This window comes from Epinephelus moara, chromosome 7 (genome assembly GCF_006386435.1).
Source record: "Epinephelus moara isolate mb chromosome 7, YSFRI_EMoa_1.0, whole genome shotgun sequence".
NCBI lineage: Eukaryota > Metazoa > Chordata > Actinopteri > Perciformes > Serranidae > Epinephelus > Epinephelus moara.
This window is the reverse complement of record NC_065512.1, coordinates 16414245-16437002: the sequence shown is the minus strand read 5'-3', so window position 1 is coordinate 16437002 and position 22758 is coordinate 16414245. Positions and strand designations below refer to the sequence as shown.

At 43.6% G+C, this 22758-nt stretch overlaps 2 protein-coding genes across 5 annotated transcripts in view; both read left to right on the top strand.

The window, feature by feature from the left end:
- The window catches only part of LOC126392576 (phospholipid-transporting ATPase IH-like), a 52894-nt gene extending 49585 nt beyond the window's left edge, over positions 1–3309 (top strand). The window contains exons 30-31 of one of the 4 annotated variants that reach the window (XM_050048020.1): positions 767–980; positions 2261–2398. In XM_050048020.1, coding sequence (XP_049903977.1) covers positions 767–946 — 180 coding nt within the window. In that variant the 3' untranslated portion in view covers positions 947–980; positions 2261–2398. Of the gene's footprint in view, positions 1–766; positions 981–2260 lie in introns of those variants that run through there. The other 3 variants (XM_050048019.1, XM_050048022.1, XM_050048023.1) reach the window with 3 other exon arrangements.
- Positions 3310–9066: 5757 nt separating this feature from the next.
- The window catches only part of mcf2lb (mcf.2 cell line derived transforming sequence-like b), a 62190-nt gene continuing 48498 nt past the window's right edge, over positions 9067–22758 (top strand). The window contains exon 1 of the mRNA XM_050048018.1: positions 9067–9457. Coding sequence (XP_049903975.1) covers positions 9379–9457 — 79 coding nt within the window. The 5' untranslated portion in view covers positions 9067–9378. The remainder of the gene's footprint in view (positions 9458–22758) is intronic.

Here is a 22758-nt window from a genome sequence, read left to right as displayed (position 1 = left end):
TTGGACAGTGGAAAAAAAGATGATGTAAAAATAGATGACGTGGGGTGTTTTCCACTTTGAGTTGGAAGTTTTTTTCAACTCGAGGCGTTCAAAGCGCTCAGGCAAAAATGTTAGGTGCTAATAGTGCAAAAACATGAGGTATGTGGCAACGCAAAAACCGCGAGCAAAATGCTTCATTCTTATTAAAAACTAAAACGCTTTCTGTGTGATCAGAGCCTAACTGAGACAATAATCTATCACAAATTCATCGAAGACAGCTATTGGATAGCCTGAATTTGATTTACACTGAAGGTTTTCAGTCCCATAAGTGCGGGTTGTGATATGAGTGTCATCACTGCACTGAAAACCTTCCCTGTCACATTGTTAGTGTGAAGAGACAGACAAAGCTCCGACGCAAAGTTTGCTTCAGTTTAAAGTCCATATCCGTCAAAAGATACCAAAGACAGCAATCCTGTTCTGTAGCTGCATGGATCAGTAAGAATGCAGAATTTTTCAGTTTGGTGGCTCTCACGTTTTCCATACAAAATCAAATGAGCTGGGAGATGAAACCTGTTTAAAAAGGGTCACTTGAAACCAGTTTTAAGCAGCGTTGAGGTGCCAGATGTGAACCACAGTCAACTTAATCTGATACACTCAGTCGCCAGTTTATTAGGGAGCTAAAACTGTCCTAAAACAATCCTGAAAAAATCCTAGTATTTATTGCAGGACTGACACAAGGTCTGAACAGGTTTAGTCATCACCTCCTCTCCTTTAACGTCATCCACAGAAGGTAAGGACAGCGGGGGCCCTGGAGGGCCGTGTGGCTCCTGCTGGTGGAGGGGGAAGCAATGAGAGGAACCCGCTCCACCCTGATAGGACCCGTGAGGGAGACAGTGGAGAAAAAGCTGCTAGGACCTATGACTCCATGATGTCACACAGCCACAGCACCCCCCTCAGCAAATCCTAGAGCACACCCCCGTAGGTGGGCTAGGGTCACCATGGTAACAGCACACAGAGGGCGTTGGCTGTGGGGAGTCGGGGTCTTAATGCTGCTGCCATGATGCTTCCTGCTGCTCTGCACTGCATGGGGCATGCTGTCGTGCTATGGCTCAGGCTGACAGGAGGACGGGCCTGTATAACTCAGAAACATCCTTTCATCAACAGATTTTCAGGAATCACAACCTCCAATTAACTCTGCAGTGCTGGGTGCAAAGCGCGTCGTGCTTCTCACTGCATGTGGGCCGGGAATTAGCTTGATCTGGGTAGCAGCCAAATGAGAAATGTTATCCTCTTTTTATTAGACCCAGGCTACTTAAAGTCTGTTGCCACTTGCCATGTGGGCTCCAACAAGTAGAACAAGTAGCAAGCTGACTGTGAGTCATCTGTGGTTCTGGACTGTAGCTTAAGGGAGATGTGAAAGTAAAGCTAGAGGAGCTGAGACTGAAGGTTCTGGGTCAGAGAAGGTTTAGATGTAAAATTTGAGACGACTGTCAGGTTTTAGAGGTTCACACAGATTTAGTTAGTAACTGAGGTCATGTTTTATTAAGCAAGGTCACCAGTAGGTTACCAAATCCAACGCTGATGTTACAGACAAACTGATCAAAAAAAATATACAGGTTACCCAGGCTGAGTCTCTGTTGTACTGATGACATCTGGTGTTCGAAGCTGGAATAGCAAGTTTAATTTAATTCTGCATTTCATGGGCATGCCTAATGTAACATGAATGTTAATCATAATGGGAATTTTTAGCAGGTTACTCATATATTAATCAGTAAATTCTGACAAGTTTGCACACTTAATGGATTGTTTTGTCCAGTTTGTGCGGTAGATTTGATCCATAACAGGGTGTGGTTAATTGTTTTTTTGCACTAAACACCTTATGTTTTTTCCTTAATTTCCTTATTTGACATTGAGAGCATGACATTTTAAAATGTAATTAAAAGATAAATATAACGAGACTCTAACGTGACGACAACAACTTTACTTTTCTTGGCTAGTAGCAGAGAACAGCAGAATGATTGTAGTAAAGAGAGCAAGAAAGCACAGCTGGTGCTGGTGTCATTACTGCGAAAACTGTTTCAGCTATTCTGAATTGATATGCTTTGATGTATCAATATTTTTGAGATTGCTTAAAGCTTCTGACTAAAACCCTGCTGTCTGATCTTGTGCATCTCACATCTCTCTCACCTCTTCTGTGATTTAATCTGCATGGTTCATTTCTTTTTCTTTAAACCTGCGTTTTGGATTTTCTCGTGACGATGCGTCCTCCATCTCTCCACAGGTTCACAAGAAGCTGTCGCGGGGTGGCGTGGCCGAGTCGACTCCACTGTCCTCTCGTCGGTCCTACAAAGGCACAAGCGCGGACTCCTCTCACCTCCACCTCGGCGCTGCGGAGACACTGTCGCTCCGCAGGTCTGACCCCCTCCCCCAGAAACTGCTGGTCCACTTGGCAGAAGGCGGAGGGGCAGACTTGTGCTCTCTCAGCCCCTACGTGCTCCGTCTCTCAGGGGCAGGATTTGCCTACTGCGCTCCGGGGCCGGAGACCTCCGTGTGAACGCAAGGCTCTGAAACTATGAGTGTGTGTGTGTGGATCTCGGGCTGAAACATAAAGTGCATCTCGAGATGTGCGACACAAGATCTGCATCTCAAGGAGGATTTATACAGCAAAATACAAACACGTTCACACACATCAACCTCCATGCTGAGTTCACCATGTGCATTCTGTGGGCTACACCTGAGTGAACAACCCTTTAGATATTACAGCCCCGATGCCTCATCTTCATACTTTAACATCTTTCTGTTTCAGTGTAGTCCTCCGTCTCAGTCTCATCGAAGTTCCTACTTGACTTGACAAAGTCCAAGAACAAAATGGGAACCGTGTGTGAAGGTGCATTGTTTCATGCACCGTGGAACTGTCCTGTTTCAGGCCTTTTTGTACTCCTGTCCTCATTTCTAGTCTCACATTTTTGCCTGTTCCTCCACTTCCGTGTCCTCTTCGCTTCTTTGTTAATGTTCGTCCACAACGTTTAATGTACAGTACGTGGTCTGGCCAAGTTAAGGGGCAGCCGTCAGCCCTTTAGGTGTGCGTGCGTGTGCATGTGCGCGAGTGTATGCATGAAATTTGCCTGTTACTGTATGTTTGTATGTGACACACCTTTGCCTTACAGGTAGCCACACAGCAGCAGGCTTGGAGCCAAAGGAGAAAGGTGTTAAAAAATGATATTAATAATAATAAGAAAAAGCAGAAGTGGTGTATTACAAAGCCTTACACACACACACACACACACACACACACACACACACACACACACTCACTCACACACACACACATCAGCTAAAAGAAAATCTGAAGAGGGATGTGCAGTATTCTCGCCACCCTGCCTTAATTCATACATTTTAGTATTTCTAGGTCAGTTTCAACATGTTTGTGAGCGGACAGGGAGGTTCAGAGGGCATACATGTCTGGTACAGTGTGTCTGTTACTCCTCTTCTTTTACCCTCACAACTGTGTTGACTTTTGTTTTTCTTACCTGCCGGTTGTAGCATGTCGGATCTCCCTGCTGCATGTTGAGCTGCTCCTCTCTCCATTCACCCCAGACCTCATTCATCTTGAACCACATCACGACACCTTTTCTTTCCACCCAACACTGTCCCACCCCCGTGTGGCCGTGTCGGCTCACAGCAGCAGCCCGAGACTCGTGGAGTCTTTACTGTGGATGTCCTAAATGCTATCCCTTACTGTTTGCATTGTGCTTGTGTGTTTGCTGCCATGCTCTGTGTTATGCAAAAGTTAATGTAAGAATGTCACGTCGAGGGTTTTTTTCTTTGTGTTGCATTTATCAATGAGTTTTTCTGTATTGTTCTAAAATTATCGATGGCAGTCACTGTTGATGTATGGATGTAACTTAAAAAAAAAACTTTTGATATATATATTGTAGTGAGCAGGGGTGTTGATGTAGTCTGTTGTACGCAGGAGGGAGACTTGAATCGGCGATGTCACAATCAAATCGATAGAATGTTGAACTGATTTGTCCATCATGTCCTCCAGCTGACGATTGTAGCTCATTATGGATGAACGTCTTTTCTGCATCTCTAACATCCGACGTCCTCTTTGTCCAAAGCATATCTGTCTAGTTGCACAGCAAGTGACTGACTCGGGAAGTCTTGAATGTCCGATTCCGAAGCATTTTTGTATGTTTATACAGTTTATTTTCATACACATCGCCATCTGCCAACATGTATAGATTTAATAACAGGTGTTCGGTATTTTTTTACTGGGGCACAGATGATTTATTCGGTTGGAGGTCTGGATTTTTTTTCACTCAAAGCCTCCACAAGTGTTTGAACTTTCGGGGGGCTCAACGTCCTGACCTCAGTAGATTAATAGAAGGGCCTTGGTGCTTGTTATGCAGTGTCCCACCTCACTGTGCTGTTGCCATAATCTATCCAGACATATTCTACATGTCACACACCAGTCCTACCACAGGAAGGTCTATTTTACTTTACGGGATGGGGAATTCTTTGGAGTCATTCTTCAAACGCAGCTCCGTTTTTTCACGTCTACTCGTCATTTCTGTGTTGTCCATTGTGAATATTTCTTTTGCTACTTTTGTATCCCAGAGAGAAGATTATATTTTAACTGTTAGATTGTGTGTTCAAGTTTGTAACCAAAATTAGAGCAGCATATACATTATATGATTCATTAGAGATTTACCAATAGGTCTACACACTGCACTTTGTTCTACAGCAGATCAGTTTTTCCCCTAAAAAACAAGGTCTATTGTCTGTTGACTAGGGTTTATAAGTGTTCACTCTTCCTCACAAGTTATTTTTCTAAGAATGTAGTGGGTGAGAAAAAAAAAAGTGACCAAATAACTTGACTAGGAACGGACTGTCTGTAGCCTCTGTCTCAAACTGGGTTTATCGCACCAGCCTTCTACTGCTGATCAGAATGTCAAACTGCTTTTTCTAAGTCCATCAGCAGAACAGCAGGTGCTCGTCCTGTCACTCCTGAGCTTGGCAAAGGTCTGAAATGTCGACTTCTGTGCTCTGAGCGGCACGCCTCATATCATACCTTCAGTACAGCACTGTTTGTATTACTAAACAGGTTTTGAGAATTTACTTTTTGTTTTTGGATAAAGATTTTAAAAGTTCACCTGTTGACTTTTTTGCCAGCCTGTCTGTAGCAAATGAGGGCAAAGCACTGTATTGTCATTCTGCTTGTAATAAAGAAAGAGTGAAAACACTTGTCCTCTTTATTAATGCTGTGCATTATTAATGTCATGGAATATCTGTACAAATATAACATTTCTCTGCTGTTGCCCATGCCTGCCAGTATTTCTGTCATTTCAGACCCTGCCTGTCCAGAAGGTCGACCCTGCAGTCATGTTACTTCTCGGCTGGGAAAATTAACCTGAATGCCTCGAGTTGGAACAACCACTGTAAGTCAGCAAAAACTTTGGTATATGAGATGGCGTCGTATATACAAAATCATGGCGGGGGAAAGTAGCCTAAATGTTTGATGTTTGACCATAAATGTTTTAATGTTTGACGATAATAAACTATTTATTTATTCACATATCAGACAATTTTTGTTTGGATCTATTTTGTAGTAATAATGATAAACTTTATTTGGATAGCACTTTTCAAAACACAGTTACAAAGTGCTTTTTGGGACAGATAAAGTAGTATACACCAAGATAAAAACCACAATAACATACATAAATAAACATTGAATATAGGGTAAGACCAGATAACATTTTGGTCATTTTGTTGATAAAGTTATTTATTAACATGAATCAGATAAAGCAATATTTTGGGACCAAATAACTTTGTAATATAAGGCTTCACACTGTCAACGTGCTGTTTAAATGATCTGAGCAATAAAATAAAGCATGTTTGTTGTTTACACATTACGACTTAGAGCTCATGAACACACCAGAGTTTACTTTTTTTTTGCCTCAAACTTGAATACATTGAATACATTCAGTACGTGAAATATGTACATTTCAGATTTTCTGACTTAAGCATTGTGTTTAAAAATGCATCTATTATAGATCTACATCTACTACTATGTATTTTCAACACTTGACGTTAAAGGAAAACGTCACAAGATGAGATGTGTGTCTGTGTTCTTGTACATGCATCACAGTGAGGACCATTTTTAACAACAAAGTGAGGGCATTTTGCAAAGTGAGGACAGTTTGGCCAGTCCTTACTTTTTCAAAGGCCTGTTTTAGGGTTAAGACTTGCCTTTAGGGTCCAGGTTAGAAGAAGGTTTATGATAGGGGTAGGGTTAGGTATTGTGATAGTTGTGATGGTTAAGGTTAGGGTAAGGAGCTAGGGAATGCATTATGTCAATGAGGGTCCTCACAAAGAGAAGTATAAGAATGTGTGTGTGTTGGGGGGTGTTATTGGTTAGGCTATTGTTATTACCACTTGTCATGGTTTTGTGCATTGACAGCATTGAAAACTTTCTTATTCAGTTTCTGCCTTATGTGATGTGCCGGTTCAGATATATGACTTAAATATATTTTTTAATTCAAATGTGAAACAATAAAGTAGCTTCCATTTAACTAGCTAATTTAAATCACTTTTTACATTTTGTAAGTTTAACAGGTTGTCTCCAAACGACAAGCTTTTGCTGGGCCAGACGACGATTGGTTGGACCTGAAGTATCCAATGAGATGCTTGGACTCATCACCCAGTCGATTGAGGAAGCAAACAATCAACAATCATAAGTGATATATTGTAGGCAACTGGACTTGCTTGAGTTTCTTGAAGATCTTTCGCCTCTCATCCAAGAAGCTTCTTCAGTTCTAACAGACTGGTGTGGAGTCGCAGGCTTTAAAACCTGTGTGACCCATGTGACCCACCTGGCTTTCATGTGTGTCGTTAGGGTTAGATGGGTCCAGGTATGAATGGGTGTTAAGTCGTCTGCGCAGGGATCCCAAGACTGCATTGTAGGTTGGTGATAAGTTGTGTCGTAGGCCTGTTTAACAATGGTTGCTCCAGTTAACTGGAATGTTAACGTCATTGGACCTTGACCCATCTTACCCTAACGACACACATGATAGTCAGGTGGGTCAACAACTGACATGTGACCCAGATGATTCTGAAACTCAGAGCTCACAGGTTACCTTAACAACTCTGTAAGGGTTTAAAGCCTGCGACTCCACACCAGTCCATTAGAACTGAAGAAGCTTCTTGGATGAGAGGTGAAACATCTTCAAGAAACTCAAGCAAGTCCAGTTGCCTATGATATAGCACCATGACCTGGATGACTGAGAATCTTCACCAACAGCAATCAACAACAGCAACAGCCTGGTAAATTTGCTCGCCAAATCCAATAGACTAATTACTAATATAAAAATGTCTTAAGTTAAATACAGTTTGGCTTAACTCCATCTAAGTGGGCGTTTTTTATGTTATTCAAACAACGGTAATGTTGAGGCCCATGTGGGTAGTAAATGACCTGAAAAATGTGCCCTATATAAGACTGTCTATGGGTTCCATTTTGGCCCCATGCCAATAATTTACCCAAGTGGGCCATGCACGGGTTATGCTAGGGCTACTTGGGTACCAAATGGGTATAGGCCCAAAATGGACATCTTATCTGGGGCCCACTTGGCTAAAACCACCCATGTGGGCAATTGGCATGGGGCCATTTTGGAACCTGTGGACAATCCCATATAGGGCCCATTTTCAGCTCATTTACTACCCACATGGGCCCCACATACAAATGTTGGCTGGGTTGATATCCAGAGCCCACCCCTGCGGCACTGCCTATTCCCATTGATACAAGTTACAATAAGAAAGTCCAGATTCTGTAAGTGAAAAATCAAAAGGGGTTCAACTCTTAGATGTTCAACATCTAACAAAGTTATGGTTCAACACGCGATCACTGATCGCTGATCACTGACATATTAAACTCAGTATCATCAATGTTCTTGTCAATAGCATTTCTGTGTGTCTTGCCTGTTAAGGGCCTTTTAATAGCTCGGCCATTTGATTTGGTGACACTGCTCTCCTGTTGTGTTGTTAAATTTCTACAACACATTTTTTGCTAAATTACGTTAGAGGATGTTTGAAGTATCACCTCTAGGATTCTTTAGTCATAAGGTTAGATACCATTGATATCATGGTAACTAACAGATTTCAGACATATTAGGTGTGTCAGGAACCACAGTGGGTTAAGGTATGAATCCATTTTTGGTGTCAGTGTAGTTTCACACTTGAGAATAATGTTTAATGTCTTTCTCAGAGTAAAATCTTAAATCTTATATTTTGCACTGCCTTCTACAGATGGTGCAATCTTTCATCTAGGGGTCTCTACACAGACCTAACCGATGACACACTTGATAACCGTTATCTCGGTTATCTGTAGATGAGGAAGAGGTGATTATGCCTCTACTCTGGATATTTTTTCAGTTCCCACAACTGTGTGGAATATCTTCCTTTTGTGTCAAGTTGTGTGTTTTTAGAAATAATGGTATTGAAAAGATGAATCAGTTTATGATTAGTGGAGTACAAGTGAAGCTCTAACATGTTTAATATGTCAGTTCATTTCAAGGTTTAAACCTTGTAGGCCTATAGAAACAGTGATTACCAGAAGGAGTATAAACCTGAAAGTATTGCAGCCCCAGTGTAGTAACCCAACCATTTTTGTCATAACCAAGTGTCGTCACATGGTGGCAATACAGCATAACCAGTGGTGCATGACCAGAAAAGATTTACTGTGCATCTTTCTGCTGATGACAATGTACCATGACACAGCTGTTATGCCCCTCCTTCCACACTGGGTGTCGCTATTGGATCAGCCGTTTGCGTGAAGCTGCAACGCTGACCTTCACTTCCCTTCCCCCTCTCTGTCTCACAGGTCTGCACAGGTTTGCACCATCATGTGTGCTGAGGCTGAAGCATGCATGTGTGAATGAGGCTGCCTCCCGCTCCACCTCCTCCCCATCTCCATCATCGCCAGCGTCCTGCGCTCCGCATCCTCCTGCAGAAGACTCGCCACTGCAGCTGGGGCTGTCACGGCTGAAGCAGCTTCAGCATCACTCCCTCATCCGTCCCTGCAGCATCCTCTCCATCCTCGAAAGCATCCATCTCTCACAAGCATCCCAGCACCTCCGAGCTGCACACACCCCCTCGCTCTCAGCTCTCTTTCGCACAAGACAAGAGCCAGGCTGTCACATCCAGGGTTAGTTTACCCTGCTGCATCCCCCTCTTCCCTTCTGCTTGGCCAGGCTTGCCACCGCCAACAGTCCCCCTTTCCCGTCCTCCTCATCATCACCCACTCTCTGAAGCGCTGTTCAGGAACAAGCAGGCAAGCTGTCTCTTTTTCCCGCAGAAGTGTCTGTTGGCTGGGCAGCTGGTCTCCCGCTGTCCCTTTGGAGGATGATCCTGTGGATGAAGACGGAGGAGATGGCCCTGGGGGAGCTGCTGGAGAGACTGAGGACAGTCACTCAAAGCATAGGTGGGTGACAGCAACACACTCAACACCAACCATAGCCTCTGGTCGTTGTATTGATTGCAGAAGATTATGCATGTTTGTCTGAAATATACGTGAAATATTAATCAGCATGCAGCCACAAGAAGAGACAATATTGCGTCTCTTGCTTTGTTAAATTTAGATAAAATAAAAGATGAAACAAGGATTGATAAAGAAAAAAGCAGGATCGACATGTCAGTGAGATACAAATCTTTGTTTCTGCAGGAAGCCAGGTTTAATGTGTTGCTGTTCAAGCTGTTTCTGCCTCGAGCTAGGGAGGTGTTTCTCCAGTACGCTGTGTTTATGTTACAAGACCTGCTTACACAGTTTTTGCTTACGGTGGAAAATACAATATTGGGTCATAGTATCTGATCCATTACGAGGAAAAAGTAGTGCCTGGTGTTGTGACATAAGAGCTAAAATAATTTGCAAGGCAGTCAGATAATCACGGAAAAGCTCCCTGTGTTATAATTTCATATTTATAATGTTAAATTGCATTAAAACTGATGTCTAAAATTTGGGAAGCGCAGGCTGCAGACGAGCTGATGTGTGTTGTAGTACTGTACCTCACTGCCCTATTTTCTCAGTGCTCCACCCTTACAGTGTTGTTTGATCGGTAAAGGTGTTGCGCGCAGAAATGGGAGACAGTGACCTATATATTATTCTACAGCCACTGTAACCCTGAACTGATTACATGACATGGACATGCCACCTCAGGTAGTTACATCACAACTTAGATGTTGCTGTCAGGGCTGTGCTATTGTGTTTGTGCAAAACTCTGATGTGTGTGTGTGCGTTGGCTTTTATATTTGCTCTGAGCAGTCAAAGTGGTTGCAGGGAAACATTTGCGGCCCTTCATTTATGACTGCAGTCGTGAAAAGAAAGCTATTTCAGGGCCGTCTTTAGCTGACACGAGAACCCTTTTCCAGACTGTAGATGTGCCTCATGATTTATTGCCACTGACTGAAAGACAGACATTTCTCCTTGATCAAACTAATGCCACTTATTTGTATGAGTGATATCTCTGATGTTTGCCTCTCTTCTCTTTTGATCCATTTATAGAGATCTCCTTTAATCCACTCACTGCCGGCACATAGCCAGGCTCATAGGCACACACACACACACACACACACACACACACACACACAGTTGGGCACAGTACACCTTTCATTATGTTGTGTTGATCTTGTTTCATCGGAGGTCAGCGATGCTGGTCACGTATAGAGAAGCCACAGCTGCTCATTTACGGACGACTGAGTCATATGGTGTTTTAGTTTTCAGCTCATGATTATTTTTAGCTGTATTTGTAGAAACTGTGTACGTACAGCTACAGTATGTGTGCAGAGGGAAGAGGATTGATGTCTAGTATATTTTTTTGCGTGATTTTTTAATCTTCTATCATGGCGAGGCTCTTGCTGCAATCATTAATCCAGCACAGTGGGCTATAGTTGCATCTCCTCCTCCTTAGCACCAGAGATGGTGAGAGTATGGCAGCAGTGAGTGAGTGAGTGAGTGGGTGGACGTGAGCGAGGAGGGGGGCTGTGGATATGCAGACGCTAGAGGAATAAAACGGAGCAAAACTAGTACAGCTCTGAAGGAGAATTATGAGCTGCATCACGCTATGGCAGACATGATAAAAACAAAACTAAATGAAAATTATATTAAAAAAAGGAATAATTTTCTTTTTCCATATCCTCCTGAGACCCTGTGTCCTCATATGAGCACATAACATTTTGGGTTTACTTGACCTTACACTTCATTCTACTTAACTTAGACCTGTTGTCCTCATTTGTGGACACTTTTTTGTGCAATCACAGTAAGACCACGATACACTAGTCCATGTAAAAACAACATGGCAGCCATCTCTGCCAAGTCAGTCTTCAGCTGCTCCCGACACAAAAGTGGACAAGGTCCAAAACCTGATCACATTTTATGGTTGAAACTTGATTATTTTATTGTCCAGTTTTGAGGACATTTGGAAAATGAACATCCGAGGACACTGGGATTTAATTATCATTGACAATTATACTTATCGGGTCTTACTGATCCCAAATATCTGGGAGAAATTAAAAATACATACCAAACAAAAGGCTTTAAGTGCGTGACATTATATTAAAACATTTGCAGACAAGCAGCCTGATAGCACTCTGTCTGTAAGGAAATGTGACAGGAATGTGCTGTGGCAGGAGGATGAGAGCAGTAATCGGCTCAGAGAGGAGACTAACGCTGATCGCAGAGGACAGCAGAGAGGAAGGGAGAGTGAGGAAAAGAGCGACTCAGGGAAACAAAGTCAGCTGAGGATGAAAAGTATTCAGCATCGTTTAACCTGGTGAACTGCTCGCTTATCCCGAGCTGAAAAGGAGGTGCCATGTTGTAAAAAAGAGGACACACCTCGTCTCTGTTTCAGCTCCTGGTTTCTTGACTGACTGTGAATGTAATTGAACATGCCGAACATCCCCAAACTGATATCAAATCAGTAAGATCTATTTGCAGGTCACACTGTATTTTTTTGTGGTGAATATAGTCACTGGCAGTGATCCAATCCATCCATCTCTCAGTGTGGTCACTCAGTCAGCAGTGCGTGGGCAGAGCTGTGAAGCACAATTATCAGTGCTCAGTAGACAACACAAAAATAATCCGTGAAATGGAGAAACGTGCATTGCTTCATATCATGAACAAATGTAAACAACAGTCTAGAGCTCTATGCCAAATTTCAGCCTCCCAGGGCAAAAACTTGCCCCCAAAGGGTTTTTGTGGACCAACTGACAGAGGGGGCTGTAGAGCTGCTGATCGAAGCTAATAAATAACTTTGGTTTAGGATTGCTGGTCAGACAGAGCAGCCAATATAACATTTACCATCTTCACCATCTTAGTTTGCTAACATTTGTTTGCACATTTATGGTTTTGACTGAAGAATTGCATTCATTTTTCAGTACCAGCTTATCCTGTTGGGGGTCGTGGGGGGGCTGGAGCCTGTTCCAGCTGACAGTGGGTGAGAGGCAGGGTACACCCTGGACAGGTCACCAGACTATTACAGGGCTGACACATAGAGACAGACAACCATTCACACTCACATTCACACCTACGGACAATTTAGAGTCACCAATTAACCTGCATGTCTTTGGACTGTGGGAGGAAGCTGGAGTACCTGGAGAAAACCCACGCTGACACAGGGAGAACATGCAAACTCCACACAGAAAGGATCCCTCAACCCAGGAACCCTCTTGCTGTGAGGCGACAATGCTAACCACTGCACTACTGTGCCGCCTTTTGACCCTTTAAAATATTTCAACAACTACTGTCTCATTGTGTCATACGGATTACTGTTAATTTATTATGCTGATCTGTTCTGTACGACATCTATTGCACGTCTGTCCGTCCTGGAAGAGGGATCCCTCCTCAGTTGCTCTTCCTGAGGTTTCTACTGTTTTTTTCCCCCGTTAAAGGGTTTTTTTGGGGGAGTTTTTCCTTATCCGCTGTGAAGGTCCAAAGGACAGGGGGATGTCGTATGCTGTAAAGCCCTGTGAGGCACATTGTGATTTGTGATATTGGGCTTTATAAATAAAATTGATTGATTGATTGAAATTGATTGAATGTATTGCCATGAAATTTGGTACACATATTAACAATCCCCTAAGGATAAAGTGTAATTACTTTGGTGTCCTCTTAACTTTTCAAATCAACACTAAACATTAAGTACAGTTGAAGGGAATGACATTTTTTGCAGGTATTTAGTCAGCGAAGGTTTAGGACAAAGTCATATTTTGACTCGATGATGGTACAAATGAAAAGTTACTATTTATCCTTGGGGGACTGTTAATCTGTGTACCAGATTTCATGGCAATCCATTCAGTAGTTGATGAAATATTTAAGTCAAAACCATAAATGTTACCCTCATGGTGGCACTTAAACAGATGGTTCAGATTTTTGCGGCTGTATGAGGTACTCATCCATAGTTAGTGTATTACCTACAGTAGATGATGGTTGGCATGCTCCCAGTTTGGAGAGGCAGACAGGAGCACCACCACGGAAGCCCAGCTATGCACTGCTAAGGATGGGGGTTTGCACCAAAATGTATTTTTGACACTTAAGTAAAACCCTAAGACCTGCGGTGTAATACAATGAGCTGCACTGTTGGGCTTTGGTGTAAGAATACGGAAGTTCTATGCTTGAGAAAATGAAGCGCCAAAACAAAGGGCAGTCTGACATCAAGGTTAAGCAGTGAAAATATACTCAATTTAGCATCCACTTAGACTGATTGATTTCTTAGGTATGCCTTTTTTAAGTGGCTTAACATCCGTTCTTTCTGTTGTAAGGATTACAGGTTAAGTTACTTCATGTGTTTTAAATACATTTAGAGTGTTTGTACAGTTAAATGTTCACATATTTATGTTCACAATTATTATTTACATGTTAAAATATTCGCAGCAGCAGTGTTAAAAACAGTTAAATTTGACAGATTTGCCTCAATAATTCTCACACATTTACCTCAGTCAAAGTCCTTCCAGCTTCTCATTGGCTAATTAGGAGACATGTGATCTATGACAAGGAAGTGTAACCTGGAAATGTGGTTGTTGTGAAGCTGCTGAAGTGTGGAGCAAAGTAAAGTGCTGCTTTGCAGAATATCCGTCTCCATCCTGCTGTGTACTCTATAAGTGTGACCCAACCATCACACATCGAACACTCACGTTACACTGTTAAGCCCCGTCCACAGCAGTACATCACTCAACTATGGTGGTACTCCTGTCTGCTTCTCCAAACTGGGAGCGTGCCGACCGTCATCTACTGTAGGTAATACACTGACTACGAAATAGTACTCCATGCAGCCCCACTCCAAAATATCCGAACTATCCCTTTTAAGGAAAACTCAGATAATCACGTAAGTCATTAGGAGACATTGTCAGAGACTTGTAAATGTCTGTATAAAATTTTGCTAAATAATTCCCTTTACCCTGGTGGTGGCGCTACAGTAAAAGTCAGAGGATCCCCAATATCGGTATGCTTCATTCTCTGGGTAACATGGATACAGGTACAAAAATGTCACAGTATTTGTTGCAGTAGTTACTAAGTTATTTCAAAGTGGTGGACCGAATGACGCGTGACATTGCCACCCACAGAGCCATGCTGCTGCCATGGCTAAAAGAATATGGTGCAAGTTGAGCTCTGGTGTTAGAAAACAACAGATTTCTTTTAGCTTGGATAAATCAGTGAGATGAAAATAATTGTTACTTGCAGCCCTAATCTCAAACAGCCTCTCCTCCACTCTCTAACTGGGCATTTGACCTACTTCTAGTTGATTTAAAGGGACAGATCAAGTTCAGTGAATCACAGGTCTCAGCTTTTCCAGCAGGAATCTGTTCACTTGCAGCCGCTGATGCTTCAGGGCGACTGTTTTATTTAGCATGCAGTACTAGGGACATATTATATAGTGTGGTTGGTGTTTTCTGTATGCTGAGTATAGCTAGTATATATTCACACCTCTGCTTGTGTGTGTGAGACTGTCTGGTTGTGTGTTTGCTGCTGAGCCAAGCAGGAGCTGAGGTGTCTGAAAGTGTTTGAGCTCCCGGCAGCCCAGCTGTCTGATGACTTCATGGCTTCTGTCAGTCTCAGTCGTTTGGTATTGATCACACTGTCCTCTGTTGCATTGTTTCAGGTTTAAATGAAATCAAAGACAGTTGTTTTAAATCAGATATACATATGTGAGTGTGAGGTTTCTTCTAAGCTTGAGGTCAGAGGTTCATTCAACGTGCGTAGATGAGCTGTGTTGTTCATCCCTAAAGGCAGAGCAGGTGTGTCGCCAGATGGATCCACCAGGTCCCTATTAGTCTCCTGCTAGTCAGCTGTGGTCAGAAAGACACAAGTCGCCAGAGCCAGGGAGAGTGCTGCCATAAAAAAATCATCCTCGCTTTTATTTCATTGTATTTTAGGAAGGGTGGTCACATCTTACTGTAGGTGGTTTTTCCTATCCAACAAAATACAATTTAAACTGTCTGCAAAGAAATCCTTTTTTAAATGCCTCCAGTAATATGCTGCTGTAGAGTCATATCTACTGTATATTTAGATTTGCTGTTATCACGTATAGATAGAAACAATAGAAACAATGTGTTCATGTAGTGGCAATACTAATGAATTAATAATGTCAGGGTTTTAGCCACGCTAATTGCGTGGCTCTGTGGGCAGCAGTATCACTCTGTCAGTCCAAGGTTTGTCCATCACTTTGGTCCAGACTGAAATATCTCAGCATCTACTTGGTGAATTGCCAGGAAATTTGGCAGCAACATCCACAGTGCCCAGAGGATGAATCTTACTGAGTGTAGTGATCCCCTGATTTTTCCTGTAACGCCACCATGAGTATGAATTACAGATTTCTTTGAAATTGTGACAGTCATGTCCCCTATCAGGAGGAAGAGCGCCAACTTGGTGATCCCTCATATGGCACTAACATCAGGTTAATCATTTAACTTGTCCAATACTTTGATTTATGACCAAAAATGTGCTTGACATTACCATCAGCCTCTGCTCAACTTTGCATTTACTTCCATCCATCCATTTTTAACCGCTTATCTGAAGGAGGGTGGCAGGCTAAGTATTCCAGACGTCCCTCTCCCCAACAACACTTTCCAGCTCCTCCTGGGGGATCTTAAGGCGTTCCCAGGCCAGATGAGATATGTAATTCCTTCCAGTGTGTTCTGGGTCTGCCCCGGGGCCTCCTACCATTGGGTTGTGCCCGGAACACCTCCAACAGGAGGCGCCCAGGAGGCATCCTGATCAGATGCCTGAACCACCTCAAGTGACCCCTTTCGACGTGAAGGAGCAGCGGCTCTACTCCGAGCTCCCTCCGGATGTTTGAGCTCCTCTCCCTATCTCGAAGGCTGAGCCCAGCCACCCCACAGAGGAAACTCATTTCAGCAACTTGTATCTGCAACCTCATTCTTTCGGTCATAACCCAGAGCTCATGACCATAGGTGAGGGTTGGGACTTTGCATTTACGTCTAATTAGCAAATGTTAGCATGCTAACACCCCAGTGGACCAGAGCAGTGTACACAGCTCTGGTCCACTGATAATGGCACTTTTTAAATGTATTCATTCATTTATCAACTCGTGCGTCCTGTTTGACTTCACAATTTCACTGGAATACAGAGTTAGTAAACATTGGAAAGCTGCATGGAGGCCAGTGAATATGTTATGGGGGTTAATTCTGTTTTATATCTCTTACTTATTTAGTCTGTCTTTCAAACTTGACAAATAAATTTAAATTATATTTAAGCGCTGCTTGGGTGAAGATGGATGGAATTTGTAGCAGCCCATCACTGCATCATGTTAAAAAGTTGTTTTCTGTCCAACAAACACCGACTTTCACCTGAGAGGTCGGTGTTCGCATCCCGTAAGATTCTAAAGCTAAACCCTGTTCTTTTTTCCTAAACTCAACCATGTGTTTGTTGTTTCCAATGACAAGGGAGGTGTATCTTGAAAGAAGACAATGCATGTAAGAACTTGACACGGTGTCCCAGAACCTCAACTACCAGCGCACCCAGGGTACCTTGCATGTCGTATGTGGACGTGGAAAGTCCATGACCAAAACGTCAATATGTGACAAGGTCGGAGTGAGAATGTGTTGGTCCAGTAGGAAAGGGGCTGTAGTGGACATTATACCTGCGTAACATCAGTATGTTAGCTTTGACATTGTGAGGATGTTAATTTGCTGATGTTAGCATTTAACTCAAACCATTGCTGTGGCGAAGTGCAGACTCTCAGCATCACTAGCATAGCTGCAGTCTTGTTCTATGATTTGTGGTGCTCTTGTTTTTAGCTTTGTTAATAACAGTAGCTCGTGGGGAAGAGGACAGGCAGGTCGTATGGGCTTTTGTCTCTGTGTCTATATGTTTGTCTTCATATAGGCAGGTAAATGTCAGAGTGAGGGCAGTGTGGGAGCAAACAGTGGTGAACAGCTATAAAGGAGAAACACACAGGAGGTGGGTGATGCCATAAAGGAGGGATCAGACCTGATTAACAGGGGTACGGGAGAACGGAGGGGGGGGGCAAAGAGATGAAGGGTTACGGGTTGATAGCTGTTGTCGTGTGTCTTTCGTCCTCCTGCAGTCGCCTCATCAGTATGTGTGAGAGTGCAGCTCCTCTCTCATCTCTATTCTAAGCCTATAAACTGCAAGCTGCCTTTTGCTTGCCAGCTTTAACCACACAAACACAACCAAACACACACTCACACACACAACACAAACACACGTACTTTAAGAGCCTGCCAGCGACCTCCTTCTCTCTCCCATCAAAGAGGACCCTCTGTGTGCTGCTCCACCTCAGTGGAGGAGCTGACACACCCCGAGCTGTTCGTGTCCACCTCAAAGTTATAGTGCTGAAGTTTTTAAATTTTCATGCCTTCCTGGCTCACCAGGAATAAATGCATGAAAGAATCTGGGGAGGTGGAAAGAGGCAAAGAAAAGGCAGATTAGTTAAGGAGTAGGGGAATATAATTAGCCTGAGCAGCAGAAGGGGATTTGTGCTCCACCGGCTGCCCTCTGCTCCAGCCCCCCCTCCACCCTCCTCCCCTCTCATCCTCCCTTTGAAACCTGTGCTGCTCTGAGCCGGCAATAGTTGCACTTGTGACAAGGCATGTGTGTGCATCAGCAAGAGTGTGAGTGTGTGCAGAGCAGAGCCGGGCCCATTCTCACCTTCAGTGTGAACACCGTTTGTTTCAGAAGGTTGTGCAGACAGTGACTCAGCTGTTTTTACTCCTGCACTGCTGTTTCCTCGAATCCCCAATGTGGCTCTGCAGAGGACACTGGGCTCCACTTGTATGTAGCCAATGCAGAAATCTCCTCAGAGGATGCATGTGAGAGCACGCCAGCTTGGTTCAGAGTGACCTGGCTCGTTACAACAAAAGAAGGTTCTTCCCATGCCTGCATTTGGGGGCAGCAGTTTGGAGTCTATTAGAGTGTGCAGCGGAGCTTTGCAGGTGCAGTGAGGGGGTCTCTCTGGATGAGAGAGTTTGTTTGAGTGTGTGAGACCAGCAGGCTGCTCTCATGTCTCTGCATGAGTTTCTGCGGGAGGGAGGTGAGGCATCGTACCGGATCGTGAACCGGCTCAGTAATCTGATCCAGAACCTGGACATCTCTGGACTGGGCTCTACTTTCCCTTTCAGCCCCGCCAGCCGCAGGAACTCCTGGAGAGGCTGGGATGGTAAGAGGAAGGGAGAGTGTGTGTGTGTGTGTGTGTGTGTGTTAGTGCGCTTACATACAGCTTTCCAGTGCTCATAGGACTACATGCCTATGTATGTGTGTGTGTGTGTGTGTGTAATATATTCCTGACTGAAGCCCTGGCCAGAGTTTTGCAGGGCATCACGCCCAGACCCTCACACACAGTGTTTCCTGTGGGCTTCCCTTGCTCCCCACTGGGTCGTCTCTGTGTCTTTGTGTGTGTAACAGTTTGTGTCTGTGTGTGTGTGAGAGTGTGTGACTACGCAGCTTAAACAGCCGCCTCAGTTTCCAACATACAGATCTCCGCAGCTGCATTGATATTTTTTTCCGTAGCAGTAACAGATTCTTCAGCAAATGCAGAAATTGCAGCACACAGCATCTTCCTGGCAGACGCGCTGGTGCAAAGGAGTGGGAACTGCTGATTAAAGCTGCTGAGTTTTCAAGTTGGTGTCCTGTCGACCAGACTGTTGCCACTTTGAGACCTTGGTTTTTTCCACTGCATAGAAAAGGACTTTCACAGGTCTCACTAACACGCAGGGAGGAAAGCATGGTGAGGAAAGCCAAGAGGAGTGCTTCTCAGTGGGATAGTGGGATGCCAATGGTCCCGCTAAAGCCTCGTGAGTCAGGAGACGTATGGATGGTATTTTTTGTGTCTCTCTGTGTCGTCAGGATGCTTGTGTATTTTCTTTGTGTCGAAAATCTGATCTATCTTTGTCTCTTGCTGAGGTTGTCGTCAGATATTTCTGTTTGCTCTGTCCCTGGATGAAGGTCATGTTCAAAGCTAAGCTGTGCCCAGCACTTATGGATTGTATATGTGTGTGTCTGCATATGTGTTGGCATGCCGGGACTCCACATAATGCATGTGCATGTTTTTCTTGTCTGCTTTGCCTGTCTGTACCACACGCTGTGTAGCTTCAGGGAAGGTTTTCATTCCTCCCCAGCTCTGTTTAAGTCATTAGCCATGAGGTGAATTCATACAAGAGAGGAACTATGTTGTTGATCCAGGAGTAGTTTGGTTTTACAGGCTGAGCTCTGCCTGATACAGAACAAAAATCTGGGGAAGCAGGGAGCTTTTGTTGATATTTTAAGTCTTTTCAGAGTATTTTTTGTGTGGTTGCTCGCAGTTGTAGGATACTCACATGAAAACATTGATCTGCAAGTTTTTCCACCTACAGCTGATTTTTAAAATGATCACAGAGGAGGCAGAAACGAAACTGTGCTGTTTCCAGAGCAACCTAATTGTCTCCAAAAAGTGTTAATGTATCAACTTGTTTCATGATGCCGCTTATTTGTGAAACTGAATCACAGACAGTTGTGTCATGTCGTTTTATTTAGACTATACTCCCATATTACAACTGCTTCTTTTGTGCAATCTTTATGACATCTGTGAATGTAAACATAGAAAGTACTGTATGTTCTACAAATTGTAAAGTGAGTGAACTTGTGACTTGGGGCCATACAAACAAAACTAACTTGCCTTGTAATGAGTGATTTAAACACACATTTGACAGTGTTTGTGGAAAACCAGTTGCTACAGTGATGCACCTTTATGCTGCTTCACTACCAGAAACTAAACTTAAACATGACTAGGGCTGCCCCTGGCTAAGAATTTTCCTAGTTGACCAATAGTCGTCATTTAGAGCCATTAGTCGACTAGTCGCCTGCATGTTTACGGTGTTAATTTAATTATCCATCCATCTTCTAACCGCTTCATCCTCTTGAGGGTCGCGGGGGGCTGGAGCCTATCCCAGCTGACATTGGGTGAGAGGCAGGGTACACCCTGGACAGGTTGCCAGACTATCGCAGGGCTGACACATAGAGACAGACAACCATTCACACTCACATTCACACCTACGGACAATTTAGAGTCACTAATTAACCTGCATGTCTTTGGACTGTGGGAGGAAGCCGGAGTACCTGGAGAAAACCCATGATGACACAGGGAGAACATGCAAACTCAGCATAGAAGGGATCCCTCAACACAGGAACCCTCTTGCTGTGAGGCGACAATGCTAACCATTGCTCCACTGTGCTGCCTTTTGACCCTTTAAAATATTTCAACAACTACAGAATGTATCAATTAACCTAATCCCCAATCTGCACTGTGGGAGGAAGCCGGAGTGCCCGGAGAGAACCCACTGACACGGGGAGAACATGCAAACTCTGCACAGAAGAGCTCCCACACCCGGGAACGAACCGGGAACCCTCTCGCTGTGAGGCAACAGTGCTAACCACCACACCACTGTGCCGCCCCTAATTTAATGATTAAATGATATATTTTGGTGGTTTGAGTTGANAGAGAACCCACTGACACGGGGAGAACATGCAAACTCTGCACAGAAGAGCTCCCACACCCGGGAACGAACTGGGAACCCTCTCGCTGTGAGGCAACAGTGCTGACCACCACACCACCGTGCCGCCCCTAATTTAATGATTAAATGATATATTTTGGTGGTTTGAGTTGAAGGTGTGAGAAAGAATAGTATCAGTAACATTGTTAACACTGTGCTACATTACAGAGAAATACAAAACCGTACTAATGAACCTTCATTAATATAGGCCTATATTTTATCTACAAGTGCACGTCACACACTGAGCGAGCCGCCTGTTAATGACGCTGTGGGCTAATGGGCATGTAGCTACTTCCATGTTTCAGATGATACGTCATGTTTGTAGTCGACCAATGAAGATGAGTTTACATATCACCTTGGGTTCGTCCTTCACCTTCTCAAAATGATCCCACACTTTGGATTTCCTGCCCGACATGTTATTAACTAGCCTGTGGAATAACCGCAGGTACCAGCCCTGGAAATTAGAGGCTGTACACATGCAGCGTCTTTAACTGCCTGGAAAACATGATGTCAGGTGCTGGACGCTACTCTTGTCCCTTTTTTGTGCCAGCTTTAAAGAGTACGGCGACAGGTTGCGTCTGAGGTTGCCAAACACCGTATCATAGCCTGTTTACCTGAAATCCTGAGTGCAGAGCTGATCTTCTTCCAGGTGCTGTTATCGGACTAATGACCTTTCTGGTCGACTATTAGGGTCCAGCCCTAACATTACAAATTACCAAAGAACTATAGTCTTGAAGCTTCTCAGAAGCTAACTATTTTGAGCATTTTGCATTTTCGGTCATGGCAGGAGAGCACAGAATGTAAGCACACAGTTATGCATCAAACATAACTGCCGCAGCTTTGTCATCATTAGGAGACGGTTAGGAATTTGAAAATGCCAGCTATGTTAGAATTAATTAAAGTTACATGAATGCAAATTGCAGCACTCTTTGTCCAGGAGCTTACTGATAATTTGATACTGACCAGTAAGCTCCTGGACAAAGAGTGCTGCAATTTGCATTCATGTAACTTGTTCAGGAGCTTACTGATAATTTGGTACTGACCAGTCAGGAGCTGGGACCAATTTAGTACCAGTTCTCCATGTCTGTCCCTCAGTACAATGCTTTACGGTTGGACAGTTTTATATTTTTTGTTCCAAACATTACTTTCCCTAACCTGGTGCCTACATTACCCACAATACAACTGATTCAGGTGTGTTATGTTAGCAGCTAATGAAGCCTTGAGCTATTAGCCTCAAGCAGAGATGAGGAGCAGGCTAAAGGGGTCTAGTAAACTCTTTTCTTTCTGCACCCCCAAGGTTTTTATTTATTTTTACACTTGCTGTCTTCAGACCAAATCGAAGCTTTCTCAAGTCACAACATTTTTCTAATCTGATTTCTTGCTGGACCCACAAAAGGCTTCACTGAGCAGAAAAAAAGAAAACCATAAAAGGGTCATGTCTTGCAATGTGTCGTTCCTTCAGGGTTCTTTATGTTAAACACATCTTTTTCTGGCATTTTGTGATGACTAAGAATTTCTGATGGACGCATCTCCGAGTATATTTGCTACACTAGTTGCTTTCAGTGTCGGTGCTCACTCATTGGCTTTATGTGACAGCACAACGAATCAGTGTCTCTAAATGAGACTGTGAGTTGATCAGCGATCTGTCCCTTTGTTTGACCCTCTTGTTCACTTTGAGTTGTGCAGCTCTGCAACCTAATGGCTTTCGTGTTTATCTCTCAAGGT